General features: G+C 40.4%; 1 protein-coding gene across 2 annotated transcripts in view; it reads right to left on the reverse strand.

Annotated features, from left to right (window-relative positions):
* The window catches only part of LOC118224832 (guanine nucleotide exchange factor VAV3), a 71,191-nt gene extending 49,321 nt beyond the window's left edge, over positions 1 to 21,870 (reverse strand). The window contains exons 1-2 of one of the 2 annotated variants that reach the window (XM_035412605.1): positions 21,332 to 21,870; positions 8,249 to 8,365 (exon numbers count right to left, since the gene is read on the reverse strand). In XM_035412605.1, the coding sequence (XP_035268496.1) occupies positions 8,249 to 8,365; positions 21,332 to 21,535 (321 nt within the window). In that variant the 5' untranslated portion in view covers positions 21,536 to 21,870. The remainder of the gene's footprint in view (positions 1 to 8,248; positions 8,366 to 21,331) is intronic. The other variant, XM_035412606.1, reaches the window with a different exon arrangement.
* Positions 21,871 to 22,233: the final 363 nt, after the last annotated feature.

Raw genomic sequence — 22,233 nt, forward strand, 5'->3', positions numbered from 1 at the left:
AGATACGGGCAGAAATATGGCGTAGGCAGTAGCAGAGAGGGACAGTGAGTTTTGTTCTAGACACAGTTAAAAACAGCAAGTAACTCGGCACGCAAAAGCTCTCATACATATAAACTGTGGTTAGCTCTAAACATTTTCTTTGCATTCTGTTTTCAGAAAATACTCATTTCTGGGATGTGTTTTACAACAAACAATCACACCATTAGCAACATGGACTCTTGTGTGATATTACACATAATGACAGTTCCTGGTGCTCTTCTAGTTTCTTGTTAACACCGTGCCGAGTGTTTAATTTAGCACATTTCACATAAACGATGCTGCCAAAGCAAAAACAGACTTGTAAAAAGAGGTTTACAAACTTCTCGTGTGCAAAATAAATGACACTGCTTCATAATTGGGACCCCAAATCCCTTGGATCTATAAGCTGAGCATTAAATGCCTCTCTGCCCCTCAGACAGCTGATATGTGATAAGGAAGTGGCCGCCCAAGCCCCAGGCCTGAACCAGGCCCACAGTGCAGCCACAGGAAGTGTGAGTAAGACAAGCATGCAGCACTCAGCAAACAGCAGGCAGCAGGGCTCGGGGGGGTGGGGGGGGGGGCAGGAAAGGGAAGACAAACGGCTCTCCCCTCATTTTAATCCCCCGGCCGTCATGGGGGAGACAGGAGACCAGAAGCATACCCACAGCACACTCAGGCACGCTGAGGGACGCGCACGCAGACATACACACAAAGGCACACGCACACAGTCACACATGCTGAGACATACACACAGGCACATACACTGAGACATATGTACACTCATATTCACAGATGCATACATGCACAGATGCGCACCCAAGCACATAGACACGTATGTGCAGATGCACAGACACAATAAGATTGTTTGTGTCTGGTGACAGAAATACCGGAACACAGCATGAGCTGCAGGGTTGCAGGGCAACACGTAAAACGAGACAACTGGAAAGAGCTGCCCATTTCCTGTTTAGCTTTGCTCGTTGTCAGTCCCTACAGACCTGAATCCCATCTGGGCCTCAGATCCTTGCTTAATGACTCCACTTCCTCGTGTACATTTAAAAGGGACTAACTTCCTGGCACCCGCTCTATATACGTGCAGAGGCGCTGGTGCCCATAGTGTGACTTAACAACTGCACATCCGGTAACTGAGGACACACTGACACAGCACAGAGACCAGGCACCAGGCACCAACAGGTCCCAGCCATCACGCCTTACCATGCTGTAACAAAGATACAGCACATTTCCAGCTATGATACAGAGCAGCTGAGTTATGGATGGCAGGAGGATTACCGTACCGTGACAACCTATCTGTAGAGCTTTGGACCCTTTAAAGGGCCAGTTCACCCAAAAATGAAATTAAGCTACCAGGAGTAGTATCTGCCATCCAGTTTCTCTGAAATGTGACATGTTTTCTGGGTATTTGCTGCAGCTCACGCTGATAAAACGCACCTCACGGGTCAAAGCAGCAAAAATTTACCTGAAATTTCTCTTTCCAAATATAATCCTGTGGTTACTCACATTTCTCAACGTTTAATTTCTCAACGTTTTCATCGAGAACAACTTCTACTACTAAAGTACACCAACCATGTAGGCTTATATGAAACCTGAGTGGTGGTGACATGAGGTGGTAGAATGCAACATTATGTTGTAGTTTCAAAATACCAACTGGTTAGAGACTTAATTTATGTCATAAATGTGTATGTAATTTTTGTCATAGGAATTACACCTGCTAATATTTCAACTATGAATTTCAAAGCTGCTATGTGCTTTAACAACGTATGTTGCTAACAAGTTGCTATATATAGATAATCAGGTTGCATTCTGTAAATTTTTGGAGCTTTAAGGCCACATTAAGATGGACCCATGGGGTGTGTTTTATCAGGGTGAGCTGCTGCAAATATTTCCAAAACTCCTCCTGTTTCAGCAAACTATCTGGAGGGAAAGATACTACTCCTGGTAAGTGGAAACATACCTTAATTTCATTTTTGGGTGAACAGCCCCTTTAAGAACCCTTGATGTTTGTTCATGCACTCCTGAATTCATATAGGATATCAAGTAAACCACTAAAAGGGTTATAGCAGAGTGGGAAGACGATCTCTGTGGCATCACCCGGTTGTGCACAGACACTTTAGCTCATCCAGTGAAAACGAACGAATGATTGTTTCTTTTGTACACTGCCATAAATCTGAGTTCCCCAGCCAATTTCTTCAAACACTGAAAATGAAAAAAAACAAGAACTTCTTCCAGCAACACAAAACGAAGGCCAGGCATGATGGATAGCAGCCTTTTCAAAAGAATGCAGGCTCTTACTGCACCTCTGACAAGCATTATTTCACTCAGCGAGGGTTCTTGTGTACACAAGCTTAATGCTCCCCTGGTCTCCTCACCACCCCGCGCAGTTTTCCGCAGGCCTTCTGACGGGTCCCCCGACGGGCTCTCAGACAGTGCCTCCGCTCGACGCGGCCTCGGACTCCCGGGCCCCCGCCGCCCGCCACCCCCCGCCCCCCGCCGCAGGTATCTATTACCCATCATTTGTTACATGATACGGAGACAGCAGAGGGCAAATCACAGGCATCCGCTGGAAATGGCACTCCGAAGGGCACTCGGCAGCCGCGGCCGAAGAGGCCGCATCGATTTTCGTCTCCGTCTCGGCTAAATGTATTATATTTAAACCCTGGAAATCCTGCGAGGCGCTTTGACTCATGCGCACCGCACCGCCAGGCCCGATCCAGCCGAGCGCTCCCGTGTGTTCTTTCACGGGGAAAATAGCCCTCCCTTTCTCTTCAGACCAAAAGCACTTTGCGAAAGGGGAGCGCCTGCTCATGCGGCACTACGTCACGGCAAACCCTTATCGTCACGCGGGCAGTGCTGATATGCTGTCAAACAAAATGAAACCTTTGAAGGGTGCTTCGCATTACAACTCAATGAAAGCGAATCGACGCATCCACTGACTGGAAATGAGCGAGCCCAGCTAATCTTAATGGCATTTGTCATTTAAGCTGTCCAGTGTACCGCAGACTCAAGACAAATGCACGTTTGATTTAGGCTACCATGAACTATCAAAGGCAGCCAACTTGCAATTTGTGTAAAACACCTTGCCATCAATAACCCCATAATACAGCTTGACTGATGCAAAGTAGCTGCTTTTTGGGGAAAATCAATCACGGCCCTTGGATCCAGAGTCTAGTATACAAATTCCACACTGCTGTCTCAGTATTGCATTCTGACAGCATGACTCCACTGTACTGCTTTGTGAGCAGTTGAGTTGTGTACCGGTCAGTACTGTTCCTCTACGATTACCTGCCTGTGTAAATGCGTCACATTTGTCTCCTCTTCAGCATTTCATTTCAGCTGATTCCAGTGGCATTAAGCGATGACTCCGCAGCCAGTAATTTTCCCCACAGATCTGAAAGAGCTATGTAATTAACTACAATACTCCAAGGGCAGATATTGGCCCCCTTTCCTATTATCAAAAAAACTTTAAATTCACCCCGAATAACCTGCAATAACCTAGAATAACATTGGAACTCATTCTGTCAGATTACTATGTGGTGCTAGGCAAATTTCACTACAGCAATTCAAAGCTTGAGTCGATTTATTGATAAGATGGAGCATGATCTATTACAGAATGTAAAGAACAGCAGATCAATTGTAATCCAGTTGCTTGAAGAGTTTGCAATTGGTGACAGTTATTCATTTCATGTGCACATAGTTAAAGCACTGTTTTGAAAAAAAAATATTTTGATATCTGAAAATACCTAAAGTAACTATTTATCCCATTTCTGTGCAATGAAAAGATAGTTTCCCTGTCTTGCAAATGTTGCCAAAGCATATTTTTGGAGTTTCTGATTGAGATGCAGCTCTGGTGATGTCCAATTTATACTAGGTGAGACACACATTTGAACAGAAGTACAAATGAAAGAGGTAATCAGACACATTACAGAGAAGAAAGAAGGCAGCAAGGCTCAAGATTATAGCAGCTCATTCTCAATGAAAACATATGTGGCCACAAAAGGTAGCCGAAAACAGTGTTTAAATTTTTTTAAACGATTACAAGATCATAAACTGCAACAAAAAAAGTCCTATAAAATGTCCATTCGTTGTAGAGCCAAGCATTTTACAGCACTATAATATACTCTGAATTTTTTATGAGGAAGCCAATGACTAAAACAGTTCTGCTGACCTTGAGTTTTAGGTCATCTCAGAGTTAGAGTGTAACCTGAATCCAACTGGGTTTCTGGTTTTAAGTGCCACTTCACTGATAAGGACCATCCAACAGGCCCTTCTATGTTTAAAAAACTGAAGCGAGTAAGTGAGGAGGACTGTGAACATAATGAACCCAAGGCAGCTTACCAGCGAGAACTCCACCAACATTTAGCAGATGGTTTTATCCAGAGGGACTTACAAACAGACCATGCAGCCCACAATGTATCTGCAGTCACCCAGCACTTTGTCAAGCCTGGTCTGGGAGGAAGATACTTCATGGTAAGCTCAACAAAATTAAGGGCGTTCTTGCAAAAAAAAACCTTGCGAGAACTAAAAAAAAATCCAAATGATTTCAGATAATGAACACGATACATGGCACTTCATGGTAACATTTAAAATTTGTATTTATTTTTATTTTTTGCAAATTCAAATATTCAATATAATAAGCTCAATTTTTGTCTGTATATTCTACTGCATCTTCAGATAAGGGTTTTCATTTCTTAACAAGGCCACCGCAGAGCGTGGCATATTCCCCCGACCGTATGTTGTGAACCACATAATGTACCACATTGGACTTGACCACACGAACGCTGGTTTCTATCAAGATGGGGGCCATGCGAGCCATATAGAATGAGTGGTGGCGTCACCGATAGAAACCAGCCTTCCTGTGGTCAAGTCCAATTCACCATCAAAAAATCAGCCCAATCAAAAAAGGAGTTTTCTGTTAAATAAGCGGAAACCAAATTCAAGATGGCGGCCATGGTGGCCATATTGAATGAGCGGTGGCGTCACTGATCAAAACCAGCCTTCGTGTGGTCAAGTCCAATTCAACACCAAAAAATCAGCCCGATCGACAAGGGAGTTTGCTGTTAAATGAGCGGAAACCAAATTCAAGATGGCGGCCGTGGCAATATGCTTTTTTTCCCCAGAAATGAAGATACATGAAAGAAATGGGTTTTATTCCTGGAGCCCACGGGCACTGCAATATTGCAACAACCCATACGGTTAGTATTTGCAGGTCCCATTTTTGCCCAGAACTTACAGATCAGTAAGTAGGACTACCATTAACTAGAGATATTTGAAAAGCTTCCAAGCTTAGACATGTGGAATTGAAGCCTTTCTTTATTTGGGTGTAATGTCCAGAGTTTCAGACTGACGTAGAATCTAATGTTAGTGTACAATAGCTCAGTGTTACAACATTATTACACATTAACACATTTAACATATTTATTACACATTGAATGTTCTTCGGGTTTAACTATACAATGGCAAAGCCTAGTTAATGTTGCTTTCTTTCATTTTGTCTAGGAGTGTAATGTTACTGCATGGGACAATCTTCTCTAACCGGCTAAAATCTAGCAACGAGAAATGGTTTACATGGAACATGTCTTACAGATATGAATGTTAATATCTTTATTATTTGAATGCCTTCTCTATTTTACATGCAACTACTGTAGCTTCTTCTCTAACCTTTCTGCTACAGTTTGAAAAGACTGAAAAAAGCTAAATGAACCAGCAACAATTAGACTGATGATATATAATTTCACTTTCTTGGTTTTTTCTTGCCATGATCAGACTAGAAAACGGCTTGAGACGCAAAAAATGCATAGCAAAGAGTTGCTGTCACAGATTTGACTTGCATGTTTTAGAGTCTACATAATCCACTTATAGCGAGGTACTTACAGAAGCTATTTCAGCCAAGAACAGTGTATTACTCAAGAGACCAACCCTTCAAGTTCCCTTCAATCAACAGCACATATCCACCCTGTCTACTTTCAGAAAGCATCAAGATGGTGCATAAAGTGCGATATATGAGAATGCACAAGAATGACAGCTCCGCTTCTGATTTCATTCTCCTTAACACCCCATTAATGCTCCTGGGCTCAGCATGCCTGATATCATTTGGCGGAGCGATAGCCCGCTATAGCATTAAAGCATTCATAATGCAGCTGCTTTCTCTGCCACATCGACGTGATGCAAGAGTCAATGAAGCACGTGCAGCAGAGCCTAATCAGATGCGATTCTCATTCCCAATCACACAGCCTCTCTGGAGATTAAGTAGGAGCAACAGAGGGCATTGCAGACAGCACTTTACCTCTGAAGCAACTAGCCAATTGTCTCATTCCACGATAAGAACAGCCTGCTGCCATTGGGCGAAACTATGGAGAGCAAAGAGGGGGGCGAGCCACATGAATGAGCAGGCTATTGATCGCAGATGACCTTGAAAGGGCATACAGCTAGCTACTGCTTGATGAGATAAAGGGAGAATGAGTCCCTCTGGGGAGGAAATATCACCTTCACTGTTGTGTCCTAGAATGGTGCATTTAAACACCATGCATATTTAAAAAGCAAGTCAGTCTGCCAATGGGGTACATTTCACAGAAATGTTCTTGGACAGAATACAGTATTCTAACAGCGAGACAGCTGTGCTTTAATTCAAAAATAATTGTTAAGCTGAATACATTCAGCTACGTACAGGTAGACCACAGGAGCTACACAAGAGTTGTTTTGCAGGGATGCTGCTAGGTGGCTCATTTGGTTAAGGCACTGTGCTGTAGTGCAATGATGATGAGCCCCAGGTGCTAGGGTATTAGCTGGTCAATCGGGCGCCCATGGACATCATGCAAAAGCTACATATGAAAGGCCCGCCTCTGACCCTGTTATCTTAGCTGCGCAAGAACTGGTGACGTCATGTGCTTCAGAGGAGAACTGTGGACTTCTACACTCTCCCAAATTGGCAGCGGAGTTTGCCTGTGAACATGGCTGCGGTTGCAGATAATTGAACTTAGGGTGTTATATGTTGATACTGGATATGTACAACTTCACATTGGGTACCAAATTTATGATAAAAAAATTTTTTGGAAAATCTTTACCATGTAGATTACCATGTAGATGTACATTCTGGACACATTTTGGACAGTATACAATGAGCATATTGGCAATTCCTGCCACTGTATTCATTCTCTAATGGACAAACAATCTAGACACAATTGCAGTAGTCTGGGGTACACAGAGTGGCCCTTTCATGTTGTGAGGTATGTTCCAGGCTTTTCCGGTAGCAGTGAGGGTAGACGTCCAGCTTGCACAGGGCTAAGTATGGGGATGCCATATGTATCGCCACCTGACCATTGAGCATTCGTGGCTTGGCAGACAGAATCAATAGCAGTGGCATATTGCAGCCTGTTCTGCTTGGGGTTCAAAAGACGCTTCATTTTGCACATCAGCAGGAAAGCTCATGACAAACACTTGCACGCACACACACACACACACACACACACACACATGCATGCACGGACACAAAAACTAACACACACACAGAATTTGACTGACCCATATCCTCATCAAGGCGATGCCTGCCACACCGCCAGCCAGCCCCGCCCCACCCTCACAGAAGGCAGTCACTGTCACCCTGCCGTACAGCAGCGATCTTTAATTAAAGCTCACTAGAGAATTTATTAAATTGCTGGCGGGGTTGTTAGAGCTGCAAATGTTTGCACACAGCAGAGCAAGCACACAGGCTCCCATCATGAGTGCGAAATAATGAACTGACGCAGGGCTATTAACCCCATAAAAAGGAAACATCTTAGGGTTTACGATTTTTAATGAATGGAAATGCAAGCATTCTGTCTTACGTTCCCAGGCTTCATTGCAGCAGCGCAGAAAACAAACACATGCACCACAGAGTGAGGTAATGCATGCAATCTGCAAATGTACATTCATATAGAGCCTGTGGATGGGCTGTACTGAAGGGCATTCCCCATGATGGCTTCCCAGTGTTTACTCCCATTATCTACCCCATTCATAAATAAAATAAACATTAAAAATCTAGTTACAGTCAAATATACTGCACTCATACACCATATCCCCCGAAAAACAGATCGTAAGAAAATAACATCAGTATTATACAGGGTGAGAACAAAAGGTGGAACACTGCTGATAGGTTAAGGCGACCTTAAGGTAAAGCGTACATTTACAGGATACACTAAAATTCAGAACGTGTGAGACGTTAACGTAATGTAAAACTTACCTTCCCGAAATCCCGAACATCAAACAGGTCGAAGGCTTCGAAGAGTTCACTCTTTTTCATGGCAAATATCTCGCAGCAAGCAGAAAGGAATGTTCTGATGTTTTTCAAGCAGAGAAACTAGAGGAAAAATTACAGAAATAAATGGTTATATTTGAATCTTTGAATCACATGTAAAATGGTTGATTTAAGTTGTCTTAAATCCACAAATCTTAAACAGGGGCAAGACTGTAGTCCAGTCTGCAGGCCAGCCATTTCAAACCCCCTCAAACCCATATATGTACATTACCCTCTCTGCTTTCCCTCAGTCTGAATAACATTTATAAAATACAAAAAAGTGTGGACTGCATGCTCTCCTTGATAAAAAAAATGTAGTTAACCAATCCCAATGTGAGTTTAAAGCATCCTTCATCCTTAACATTAATGATCCCACTTAAACAAGTGTCACATTTTCGCTTTCACTAAGGAACCCACTCCCAGGTACACAATGTGAATTTGGTGGTCGGAACTAGAAATGCGTGTGCACTGAACTCCCCACACCAGCCAGGCGCATAATGTACAGCTTAAACAAAATGATTCTGCAGCCCATCTGATATATTGCCATGTGAATAGAAGTCGTCACTGGCAGCGTGGGCTTCAGGAGGGCAGACATGGTGGGTTAAGCCCCTGAATATGACTCAAGTGAAAGTTATGACTTAGGTCTAAACTGAAAATTTTTGTATGCAGTCTGAAACACAATGAGGTAATCACACAGCTTCCTCAGAATTTAGCAGCTTTTTATTGCACAGCCTGTTCAGCACAAAATACCATAGAATTAAATGATTTGCAGTTGTCTTCGGAGGGCAGCAGGCATAACTTCACACCTGAGTAAGAATTAAACTTAGCTGGTATACCGAACAAAAATTTTTGGAGACACAAGTTTGGATACACCACTGCTGTAGATTTTCACAACTGGACAAACACAGATCCCCACAGAAAAGGAACTGGTTCTCATGTGAAAATGAAAAACCGTATGGCTTAGTAGATTTATGACCTTTTTAACGATTTGGAAAAAGTGTTGCATAAATTGTAGTGAGATCATTTTTGATGAGATGATGAATTAGCATGCAGTTGATAAGGCTGTGCTCGATACAGCAATGCATTAGACATAAAACAGAGCAGCTGGGTGGTAACTACATAAAATACTGGGATTTATTGACCCCAAAATGCTGATGTGCTACCAGGCTAGCTCTGAGTGCCTGAGGCAGCCATATATTTCACGTTGCAGTACCACTGCAATTTGAGAAGCTTTCTTCAGCTTTTCATCACAATGCCAATATTTCCGCAAAGATGAATTGGTGTGCATTTAAAGTAATTATCTAACAAACAAAACCAAAAAACTAATTGTTTGGATGCTAGCATTAAGCTAATGAAGAATATATCTTGGCACTGCTCCTTGTTATGCAAACAAGCACTTTATTTTATTGCACAATGCCTCAGTCAATTTGACTGCAAAACTCTGCTACAAAATATGAATGGCAACATATCCATATGTACAACATACAGTATTGTGCAAAAGTCTTAGGCACCTGTAAAAAAATGCTGTACAGCTAAAATGCTTTCAAAAATAATGAAATGAAAGGTTATAAATATCAAAAAAATAATATAAAGAGCAGTAAATAGTTAAAAACTAAATAACATCAATGTTTGGTGTGACCACCCTCCACCTTTAAAACTACATCAATTCTCTTAGGTACACTGTCCTGCAGTTTTATAAGAAAATTGGCTGGTAGGTTGTTCCAAGCATTTTGGAGAGCTTGCCACAGTTCTTCTGCAGACTTTTGCTGTTTCGCTTGCTTCTGGCTCTCCAGGTAATCCCAGAGACACTTTATCAAGTTTTTATCTGAAAAGCAGTCTATTACTTTAAATATTACTTTATTTAACAAAATACAAAAATGTATCTGCAAAAGTTCATTTTTTGGAAAATTCATGTTTGGAAATCTCAGATTTGCTCATTTCTACTTACACACTAATGCAGAAAACAAAAAAATAAACATCTAAGACCAAATATATACTATATATTATATTTAAACATCTAGGGTGCCTAAGACTTTTGCACAGTACTGTATATTTATACTTAATATTTTATTTTATTATTTTAAAAAGCAACTCTATCACAGCAAGGTCTCGCTGATAGTAGAAAAAAAGTTATAGTAATACACAGGAAGAAGCTTTATATTTCATGTAGGCTAAATGCCAACAGGGTATTTCAACGGAATTAGCCACTATGTGTGAACAATTCTCAGTAACTGCTTGTTGATGAACAGGACTTAAAATCCACACCCATCAAGCATAACGGCCAGCAATGCTGATGAGGATCTTAATTGAACTGTCCTGTTATGGTCTGTGTATTCTTGACTTTCCACCAGAAACTCCCCTTATCAGGAGCTGCCCAAAAATAGATCAACACTCGAAAACCTATTCATCATCTAAGGATCTGTATCTATCATTTTCTCAGGTCCTATGCCAAACTCTACAAAAATGTATCATTATGACTTTCCTGTAGCCTCAAGATATGCATTTTTACAAAATGTTGTTTTGAATGACAAGAAGGTTGCTTGGAACATCCTGCTATATTCATACTGAGAACGCTGCTCTCTGTTCTTTCCCTGAAAATTTAATTGGCTTTGGTTCAGCTGAAATCCCATCAAACTTAACCCTGTTCTTCATTTGAGAGAACAATAAAGCAATTTTTTTCATCTGCAGAATGGTGGATGAATAGTCATGAAAAACAAAGCATCAATAACTTTGTAACTGATAATGAAGGACATCAGGTTACTTCATAATGTGTTAGCATATCAAATTCAGTGCTCCACTTTCATTGAACATATGTGAGATATGAGTAGATACCGGTGTTCTACGAAACTTTGAAATAAAGTACATTAACCGCTAACAGATGTATACATTCACGTTTTATTTTTTTTTAAAAGCACATCTTGCAGCTGCCCAGTAGCCTGCATTTCCCACAGGAGTCAATATCTGAAGGAAGCAGGATGAAGATGCTTTAAAGCTTCTGTGAAATTCAGTTAAAGTGCTGTGCAGACAATGATCTATTGCTAGAATTGGGGAAGGCCCCATTGATGAGTTGTTAAGAATCCCAAATTCCAGGGGCAATTTATGGGGGAAAAGAGTGATTTCTTTTTTTAAATGGGGCTATAGAAGGAAAATAATATGTTTGGAAAAGTAATTTTAAAAATATCCCTACCGTCTTTACATACATTATAACAATTCTTATTCAGTTATCTGCTTTTATCACACAACTTATAACCAAGACCAAGACCAAGATAAAAATGAAGCCAAGTACCCATATTAAATCCCACATACTCCTAACTCCCTTTTATGCCAAAATATTATAGCATTTTCCATCACTATACATTGCTACAGCAAATTTCTGAGCCAATGACAACTACCGACAATGTAATTTTATGAACATATTTCTGGATAGCAAACTACCTCCATTTTTATTTTCACTAATATTTTACCATACAGCATACAGTAAGCTCTCTTAGTTATTGACAAATAAGAAGGCTTTTCGGCTATGGTGCGTCATATGGTATGTCTTTCTTCACCTGCCTGTGTGACTCATGTTTGGGCTTGATGGCATACTGTTATCTGAGATCAATTCACTGTGATTACACCTCTGGTTTACCTAAGGTACCAAATATTTAGCTGATTACAGCTAAGAGGGTCAGTGGGAACACAGCTATTGACCGCATCAAAAATAGCTTATGCTGTCTTTTTCGACTGATACAGATCCTTCAAAATAAGAATTTTCATGACACAGTTAGAAGCTATGGAGTGATCTCAGAGTGTCCTTGATTTGCATGAGGTAATTGTACATATCGTATGAGGGTTTTTTCAACTACAATTCCCTCAGGCACTTAAAAGACCATCTGTGGTCGTTAAATGAGATTAAATGTGTTGTGTGCTCAGAAAAAAACATATTTGATCTCACACATATTTTGAAGAACTGACAGGTTTTTCAGAAACAGGAGACTACAGTGACACAGAGGTGAGCATGGCTAAAAAGTAAGTGAAGTAAAGGATAATTTAACATGACAGAGGCAATGAGCCATTTATTTATATGTTTAAAAATAATAACAGCTTAAAAATGAACCTGATACTTTTAAAAGATTTAGTCTTTATAGATGAAGCAAACCTTCACCCGATCAACAGCCAGATTATTCCTTTGGGGATGAATGGTGTAGATATTCATGAAAGGGACATTTTTATATCACAATTCAGGGTACAGCTTGGTCCATGGCAACCCTTGAAAGTTTGTGGAACATTTCAATAAGCTTTTTAATGCATTTCAGCAAGGTGAGACAGCTACAAATGTGTGTCCTTAAGAAACTTCAGGAAAAAAACTCTTCCGGCTGATTGCTTTTCCAAACGACGACATAATGCCACAGCTTAGTATTCCTTCTGTGTGGGACTCTCTGATATCACCAGAGCCTCTGCTTGTCACTCGAAACCCAATTTGGATGAGGGAATTTGTAAGTCACAAGTACTCACTGCAGCTGAACACACTGAAGCAGTATTACATTACAGAGCAGTGGGGAAAACATCTGTCAAATGAAGCACAAACCTTCTGCAATTCACATTGCTCTCTCTGCTTCTAAAGTCTCGTGTTATTCTGTTCAAGTAAAGGGTTTTTCTTGCTCCCTAAAGAAATCAAAAGATGTCTGATTTCTGCTTTTGCATTTTCCAAGAGGACCCAAAGCCAATTGACTGATTGCTTGCACCATGGTAACCCAGAAGAGGAGTCAATATCAATGCAGCATATTAAGAACCTTTCAGTCTGATCTTGGATCATAGCAATTTCAGAAAATATTAGCTTGACTTTTTTGCTCTTTTTGCCTATTACTTTGTAAATGTTGATGATCTGAAAATACATTTCATACTGCTCAACTAAAGGACATACGCTTGAAGCTTACATACAGAATGTGGTTAACACAATACAAGACACATTCTGCTAATCTGATGGGAGACACATAAGGCCAAGATTTGCTGTTATTATCTGCAAGCTATCACATCAATTACTATAATCACTTAATTAAAGAAAATTGCTTAATATTATCACATTAGGCTTTTCAAATTAAGAATTTTTCACGAGGCAAAACATCCGATATCATAAAGCAAAAAAAATGTAGTTGCAAAGATCTGTATTAGTGATTTTTAGTAGCAATAAAATATGCATTTCTTGCGTCCCATCACATCCTTAAACTGTTGCTCATGCAATAAGGTCTGAATACACAATGTGTATTTTATTATAGTCTTATAGAAAGGTACTGTCACTGAAGTTGGCTTGTATATTTTTGATTAATCTCCTGCACCTCACGTACAAAGCATGTTTATGCACAAGGCCTTTTCTACTTTCAACGTCCCATATCATTTGAAGCGAAAATAACTTTAAAATGATGTGGTACCGGATACCACTAACTGCTAACTTGTCCTAAATCTCTTTTCAATAACAAACAAATAAGAATTGCAAAATAAAGTTAGGCAAAATGGATGTTTGTACCATTAACTTGGATTGGCATTAAACATTACATCACAGATACTAAATACTTCATATGCTACTATGCATTTGCATGTTTGTGCATGTGCGTGTAATCCTATTTTCTTAAATACAATAACTATAAATGTGTGTAGGAGCTATAATTCTCTGCTATTCTCATAAATAAACAAAAACTATACTATAGACAACATAATGCTAACATGCTAATATAATTTTTTATAAGGGGCGATGGCTGATTCAGGTAAACTCAGGTAGCTTTGTTCCCTATGCCATCTGCAAAAAAAGAGTTTCAAGCAGAATAAATAAATCACCCCAGGCAAATTCAAATGTTATTGACATATCAATAATTCACACTGAGTGTCACTGAGTCTATGGGTATATACTACTCATGAAAAGCTGTGGGGAACAATGAGCCTTTCAGCATGACCAGTGTAAACCTTTACTGTTTATCAGTAATATAGGATTCTTTCACCCCCCACACACAAAGTGGAGTACCCTACCACCAGGACTCCCAATGGAGCGTGAAGGCAGTATATCCATCTAGCCCCACCCCCATCACAGCGCATAATTACAAATCACTCTGGGCTCAGCTGTAGCTAGTGTGTGTGTGTGCAAGACGGCACACACACAAATGACTTTTTCCACCACTACTATAATATCACTGGTTCACGGTGGTTATTGGAGAAATCGTGACAAAACAAAAATAAGGTAAACACCCTAAATCCTTTGCTAGTAAACTGTCTGCAGACAGTTTCGTATCATTTTAAGTATCCGGCATTGTTCAGAGTGAACCACCTCACATAAGTGCCTTTCTTCTATCTGCAACCTGTGCTCATATTACCGGTCTATTTTTAGCTTGAATCACACAATGAAATCCCATTTAATTTAGGAAGTGGTCAGAGGTACGTTGCTTTTTCGATGGTCTAGTGAGAAACACAGCTGCATGCAATGTCTCTTGTTATTCGAGGCCAGCTAATATGATCACTCCCTCAGCACCAGACTGAATTCATGTGATATAAGATAATATAAAAATGATAAAGACCTGCCAATATATCCACATTGACACATATGTCCAATATATCCACTGTGACACACTCGTGAAGCCTATGCTCTGTGAGATTGTTTAATGCATTTTTCACAGCTTTTGTTGATCATACGGCAGCATTTAGCTGGGATTATATTTTACTACTAACAGCATCCACTAATAGCATCTTCAACTTTATAAAGATAAACAGGCTTTTAGAAAGCCACAGATATGATTCAAATGCCTTTGCAAATAGCTATCTAATAAAACTGTGCAGTTCTTCAAAGCTTTGGATTATTCAAGCTGCATATAGTACAAATCTATTCAGGGTATATGGCAATTTAGTTGATTAAAATTAGTGAATTTCAGTACTTATGTACTTATTCTGTTCTCAAGGTAATCTTGACTTTGAGGCTGTTGTGTAATATTTTAAGCATGATATATTGCATGTATATACTGAATACATAACATCAGTTATGTTATTCTTGCCAGTTGATACTATTTGTAAATATAAGAAGCAAACTTGCAACAACAAGAATAACATAAATAAACTGGGTGTAGCTGTGCAGAATTCAAATCCAGTTTTACACAAATTAAATTAAGATCATGTTTCAATTTAAAGACCAGGAATGAAAGACATAAGGTTTGTAATTGTAAATATTTAACCCTCTGTAATTAATGAAATAACATCCCCTACTCTGTTGCAAAGGATTAATCTACCATGCTTCCTGGTGGATGGTGAGCCTGTTACCTTGGTGACAGAATAAAAGGTCAAACCTAGTGTTTGCATTTGTGTGTGTGTGTGTGTGTGTGTGTGTGTTTAAGCATGCATGTTCATACATGTGTGTGTGTGTGTGTGCATGTGTGTCTGGTCCGTGTGTATATGTGTGTGCATACATATGTGTGCATGTGTGTGTGCTTGGGTGTGCATGTTCGTGTGTGTGTGTGTGTGTGTGTGTGTGTGTGAGAGACGGGAAGGGACTTACTCAAATGTTCATAGACTTACGAATCTGACATGACAATACCATGAAAAACAGACCATGGTGATGCCATTATTGGCACACAAATACAAAGCAGCCAAATTAATATGCTGGTTATTTCTATTAGATATGTACTAATTGCAGAACTACATGTGAAAACATAAGAATGCAGTCCATAATTGCTCTGTGGTTAGGATTCTGTGTAAAATACTAATACAGCATTTCTCTTTTATTTTAGTGTATAAAAACTAAAGCACATACACAATGGAATTCATTTCAGGGGGTGAGCAGTGGAATCTGATTGGTCAGTCACTGGCAGTTGTAGGGAGGCTGTGGGATTAAGGCCCACCAACTGAAAGGCCAGGCCTGTACGAATTTAGCAGTACATCATTACTGACCACTGCAGTTCCTCAAAATTAAAGTGCCCCCTGTGGACCCACTTTTAAATAGTACCTCTCTCTGAACCCAACCCCAAATTCTCCAAGGCCTCATGTGCTATGAACCTATCCAGTGGAATCCTAAAAACATGGACCTAGAACAAGACGCAAAGCAGGATTACCCAGGTAAGGTGAAATCTTACAGTTAAAACATTTGCAAGCCTTGAGTTTTCTAAACTGTGTGAGGTGTCTAAAATTATTCACATTTTTTATTGTAGTTCCCAGTTTTCCAGCTTTACTCAGTTTAAGTTTGTCTTAAGATAAATCTTAGTGAACAATTTGGCTTAATCCTTTGAGTAGCACATCTTGGGCAAAGTGGCTTTCATCAAGGATTAAAAGCTACATTCAATAAAATCCAAAATGACTCCATGGCCACTGTCCACTTACTAATCCGAATAATTTTCATCATTTTAATAATGTGCACAAAAGTGTGGGTGTAAAACATTTTTTGATCTGCATCATTAAATCATTTGCATCAGTTCATAGAATATTATGTTTTTTTCATTTTCCTGGAATGTAAAAATCAGTTTTAACCACGCTGAAACATATAAAATGTATGCTAACAAAAGGAGCTGTTTCTACTGTTTTCACCCTCTTTTGTTCTAAAAGGCAGCTGCATTTGTATATCAAATGATATACGAAAGTAAAATGTGTTTTGCAACTGAAAGCAAGAAATGGAGCAGCTCCGATTGTACATCAAAATATTAATTATTCAGAGGTTTTCAGTCTAAATAAAAATTTCTGTCTCAAGAAAGCGGTGGTTTCCTATTAGAGTTACACTGTGTCCAGTTCTGTAGGGTAGTGGCTAAAGCACTGATGAGTTCCAGCTTGAAATGTCGTACCCTTGAGCATGGTGAGTTCAGCTGGGCCAACAAAAAAGCAGCGATAACAGCCTACAGAATGAGTAAGGTTTGAATTGCAGGCATTCTACTGTCTACTGAAAGTTACCCTGACTCAAGTCTTCTGCCAACCAAATGGACTGTGCGAATAAATGCAATGTTACAGCAACTCTAAGTATCTTCCTCATTCTGTCGTGTTGTGCTACATCCTGTCCTTCTTAACAGCAAAAGCAGAATTGCAAATGTGATGCAACTTTATATTCTTGAGGCCACGCAGGAAAAATAGCAAATCCTCCGCACAAGATTACGCTTTCCCAGTGCAACGCTGGGGTCAGCAGAACCATTTATAGAATAAATGCTGTCTGCTGTAAGAGACATGTTTCTGACACAAGCTTTATCTGTTCCCCAGCTCTGCGAACACCAGGCAAACTCCCAGAATCACGTGCACGGAAGGCAGCTGCATGTCCCCGGTTCCTAAACACGACATAATCACAACGGCTCCATATCCTTCCTTTCAGTTGAGCTGTGCGCCATAATTTCCATCTTTTCTTTCCTCCTCCTCCTCCTCTTAAGGACGACGGGACTGTTTTCTAAAACTTCAGTGCGAGTTGTCAGGGGAAGCCAGGCACATAAAACTCAGTTCAACAGATGCTGGTGCGAGTAGCACTATCTCAGTCAAACATTACGGGTCAAATGCTGACCGGCACATTTCCTATTCAGTTCCTTCCTCATATCTCCTCCCAACTGCTTGATGTGGCCTCATGCAGTGGGTGCCTCTATTTAGCCTACTTTGCGGTAACCAGCTTTTTAAAACTACAGTTTGAAACTTTAGGTCTTACGATCTACACCTGTGTTGTTGCCATCTTGCCACTGGAATGATACTCAAACGTCAGTTGTGATGCTACATGTTTCACTTATTCTACTGAGGGAATTAAAAATGTTAAATCACACCTGACCTGATCAGTGTGAACCACAGAGTGGGTCAATTCTCAGCAAACCCCCTTTTTAATCACCACCCGCCCAGACCTCAGCTGCCAACAAATCAAATCTTTGACCCTCTTACCCCTACAAAATGACATACACAACACAACAAACCAATGGAGAATTCTTAATGCCAGATGGCTGCTAGCATGGGGCCGTGTTTTCTTTTTCAAATCTTGTTGATGTATTGGGCAAACTAGGTCCTTTTGAGAAAGGGGTTATTCTTCTGCCGGTGCCATTACAAGCATCCAGTAGCACGTGGGAGCCTTTACATGTGCCTACAGAGAGCATGCTAAATGGGAAAGTAAACCTGGCAACATAACCTACGTGATCCACGAGATGGCAAAAAGACAACTCAACATCACACAGCTGCAGATGTGAAGGTGTGAATCCCCAATGTGAGGGTTTACTAATACCTTGGCGTTCTGTATGTGTATAAACGATAGAACTTTAGTCATATCGCTGCCATTCGCTTCTCGGGAGCAACATGGAAATGCACTCTTTCTCAAAGCAGATTATTCTCAATGAGTCATTTACGCGTTGCTCTGTGGTTCCGAGGTTGGAAGGCAGCTTACACAACTTCTCTTCTTCTCTTTTTCTTTTTCTGAAAAGCAGGTTTTGACTCATTCCTGCACCTGTTGCAGCTTCCTCTGCCTCGTTAAATGTTCCAGTGAAAAAGAGCAGCCTGCTCTCTGCTCTGCCTCATCGTGAGTGTCTTCAAAAATGATCCGCGGTGCGCTGATACTAAAAGTGCGTCCTCTTTTTACTATGGGACCTCCGCTCAGGCGTGCTTCCTCTTAAAGGGCACTCAGGCGAGATTACGACAAGCGACGAGCCCATTCCATTAAGCAGTTCCATCTCTTCACCCCTTCCCCTTCAAAAGATGCAATCAAATGTCTGACAACCCGATTGTGGCGGCTGACCTTCACTGACAAGACCACTAATAGAACGCTATAAATCACAACAGAGGCAAATGTATTGTGTATTAATTATACAGCTAATGCAGTGAAGGAGTCCTTTGCTTCGAGGCCCCATTAAATCCTTTGGGGTGAGCCAAATGAGGTCCAGACAGTATCTTTGTGTCAGGCCTTTTCAGGCCTTTGTCTTCCCTCTGCCCCCCGGGTGAGGCTTGTCTGCACCCCATGTGTTGTAATGGGCAGATGATAAAATAGCAGTCTCTGGCTTCATGAATAATTCACCATAGAATTTGTATTTCATCTCGTAGTTATGTAAATTTCACCTCAATGCTGAAAGCTGGATGTTGTTGTTTTTTTTTTTACTGTGATAATTCCAAATTAAACAGCATTAATCTATACTATTTTTAATGTTCACATAATTCAAAATTCAGCCTGACCTACAGTTGACCAACACATTTACTCTTCAATACGTGCAGCACCCAACATTTGAATTCAACTTATTTTGTCAGTCATGCTGACCCATTATCTCTGTTAATTTAGAAGTTGGAATTATTCAGTGTGACAAAATACTTCTGCCCAGCTATATATCACAAACAAAACCCTGTGACCACAATGGATATCTTCTGGCCATTACCACAGCTGGATGACACCAAATTCGGCCATTCACCTTCAGTAATAGCAATTATTTTCTCTAGGTATAACCCCATTTTCTAGTTTAAAAAATATTTTACATGACTCCTCCATCCAGCATCCTTATTTTTCACAGACATCACCTCCAGGATGATAAGCCACAATTTTGTTCTGGACATTAAAGCAATACGTATTGCATTAACAAAAACTGTTTCCAGCTGTGCTCTACACAAAGCATGAACCGCTTGAGAACACTTAAAAACAATAAATTAGTATAGCAAAAACCAGCACTATTGACTTTTGCATATTCAAAACTGTTATGTGATGGCCTTTATTGGAAAACTGCACTTGCTTGCTTTATATAAACAGACTGACAAAGCGGGCCTGTGCTGTTTATTGATTGGCTGTGTTTCATTCATTGGGTTTGTCACATGGCATGGTACATCATGGCACAACGTGCCATTGAGGGTTGTGTGTGGACCACTGGGTATCACACAGAATGGCCCGGGTCAGTATGAATGCTTGACTGTGAGCTGTGACTGAGCCCCCAGAAATGAGCCCATCCAATGTACCACAAAACAGTGAAGCCTCGTGTACCCTGAGTAGATTTAGAATAATCTGCAATGTGGCACATCCTTCCGGCCTCTTGCCCAGCACCTTGAGTTACTGTTGTCCCCCATGATATGAGATCTTTCCATATTAATCAAAAATAAACTTACAAACTGGAATTATAATATTGTTGAAAGCCGTAAGGTGAGACAAACCAAGAGTTTCTATGGTATGTTTAGTAAAGGATTATTCATGAGTAAACTGATGTATTAGGAGATGTCAGGGAGAAAAAGGCTCAATATGGAATTTCACCACAACACAGCACTGACTGAAGTTTCCCCTTGCTGCTGGAATACACCCTTTGTACACTCTCTCAAGTTATGCTATGACTTGCCCTGAATGATTATATTAACATTACAAAAAAAAGACTGCTCATTATTTATGTTTGTTTAACTACGAGTCTTTACACAATGGCTACATATTTCACCATTTCAGCGAGTTCCACAAGCCCTGTATATTATGTCCAACTTAAAACAAGAAAACGGATTGAACATACATTAGCAATGTTAAAGTATACTAGCAAAAACACTACCATTTAAATAAATATGATTTACTGACAACAAGGAAGAACACTTCCCTATTGCCATATGACCGTACTGAATATCATATTGGCTAATACTGACATAGTTAAAGTGCTTGTGTTTAGGGAGTCTAGATCGCAAACTGTCTTGCTGCATAGTCTGACCTACACTTTAGCAAACTTTATAGCGGTAGAAATGCAAGGACTAACAATTCAGTTCATAAGCGAACAGCAGGTTTGTTCTCAGTTATTTTAAACAACCTGCATTTCCACCTGACGTTATGGCTCTCATTACCTGTAGAGGGCAGAAGCGCTTGAGATAACGGTACACTTTTGTTTCACTAATACTAATAATGCAACTTCCTTGACTGAAAAATGAAAACCAGACTCATTTAGTGCTAGATGAAGACCGTATTTAGTTAATGCTTAAATCTGGTCAGTCCTCGCTTATAGGCCTATTTACCGTTGCTTTCCATTTGAGAAACGTTAGCTTTGAAGAGTATGTTACCCGATCATTCGTGCAAACAGTGGGCTATATTTGACTTAAACAGAACAAGTTTTAATAGGCCCAGTCAACACAATCACATACCTGTGACATCTGTGGCCTCAAGTTGATCTCCTTCAAATTTATGGACTGCGGTCTCAAATTGTTGAGAAGCTGGCACAGGAGGACCCCATCCCGGAGGGTCTGTGCTAAGTCGAATACCTGAGCTGACTCCCATGTTACTCGATGGGTCGGTGGAAGCACCTTGCAATTGATCAGCCACAGCGCGCATTGCCTCCAGTACTCCATAGTGTTTTAGTCAAGCTAAATATACAAAATTTATACCACTCTACAAGTTTATCAATTATTATTTCTTTGAAAGCAGACCTAATCAAAACAGACCTCTGTTATGAGAGACCCGTGCCTAATAATCCGCCTACAGGGAAAGTAAAACTCGGAAGCAAGATTCGATTCCACTTCCCATTTTTGCATCGCCGAAGTATACGTGTACACTATACATCGTTGAAAGCTTCACACACGATTACAAAGCAGTGCCGCTATGACATCTTGCACTGCTCACTCGCTCCCTCTCTCTCTCCGCTCTGTTGCTGCCTTCTCTTCCGCCTGCTACTCATATGTTCCGAACAGACAGACACCGCCTCCTTTGAAGTGCTGTATCCACGAGAGCGTGAAAGCAGCTACTGTTTCTGTAAACGCCTAACTGAACAATCGGCGATTTCACGGGAAAAACATCATCACTGTAAACATATTAATCGACGTTATTTATAATGCCTCTCCGTGTGCGCGGTGTTTACAATTGTTTAAATTTCTGATTTAGACATCTTTCAGAGTATTCCAGGGGACTGATGAATAATTGATCAAAATGGGGGAACACAACGTGATGTCTTTCAATCATCTATATGATACGATAGGTGTTCGTAGCGTTTAAAGGGACGCGATGGCATGCGGATCAAATCGCCTACTGCTGGTGGCTTGATAACATAGGC

This window comes from Anguilla anguilla, chromosome 4, assembly GCF_013347855.1.
Source record: "Anguilla anguilla isolate fAngAng1 chromosome 4, fAngAng1.pri, whole genome shotgun sequence".
Classification (NCBI taxonomy): Eukaryota; Metazoa; Chordata; class Actinopteri; order Anguilliformes; family Anguillidae; genus Anguilla; species Anguilla anguilla.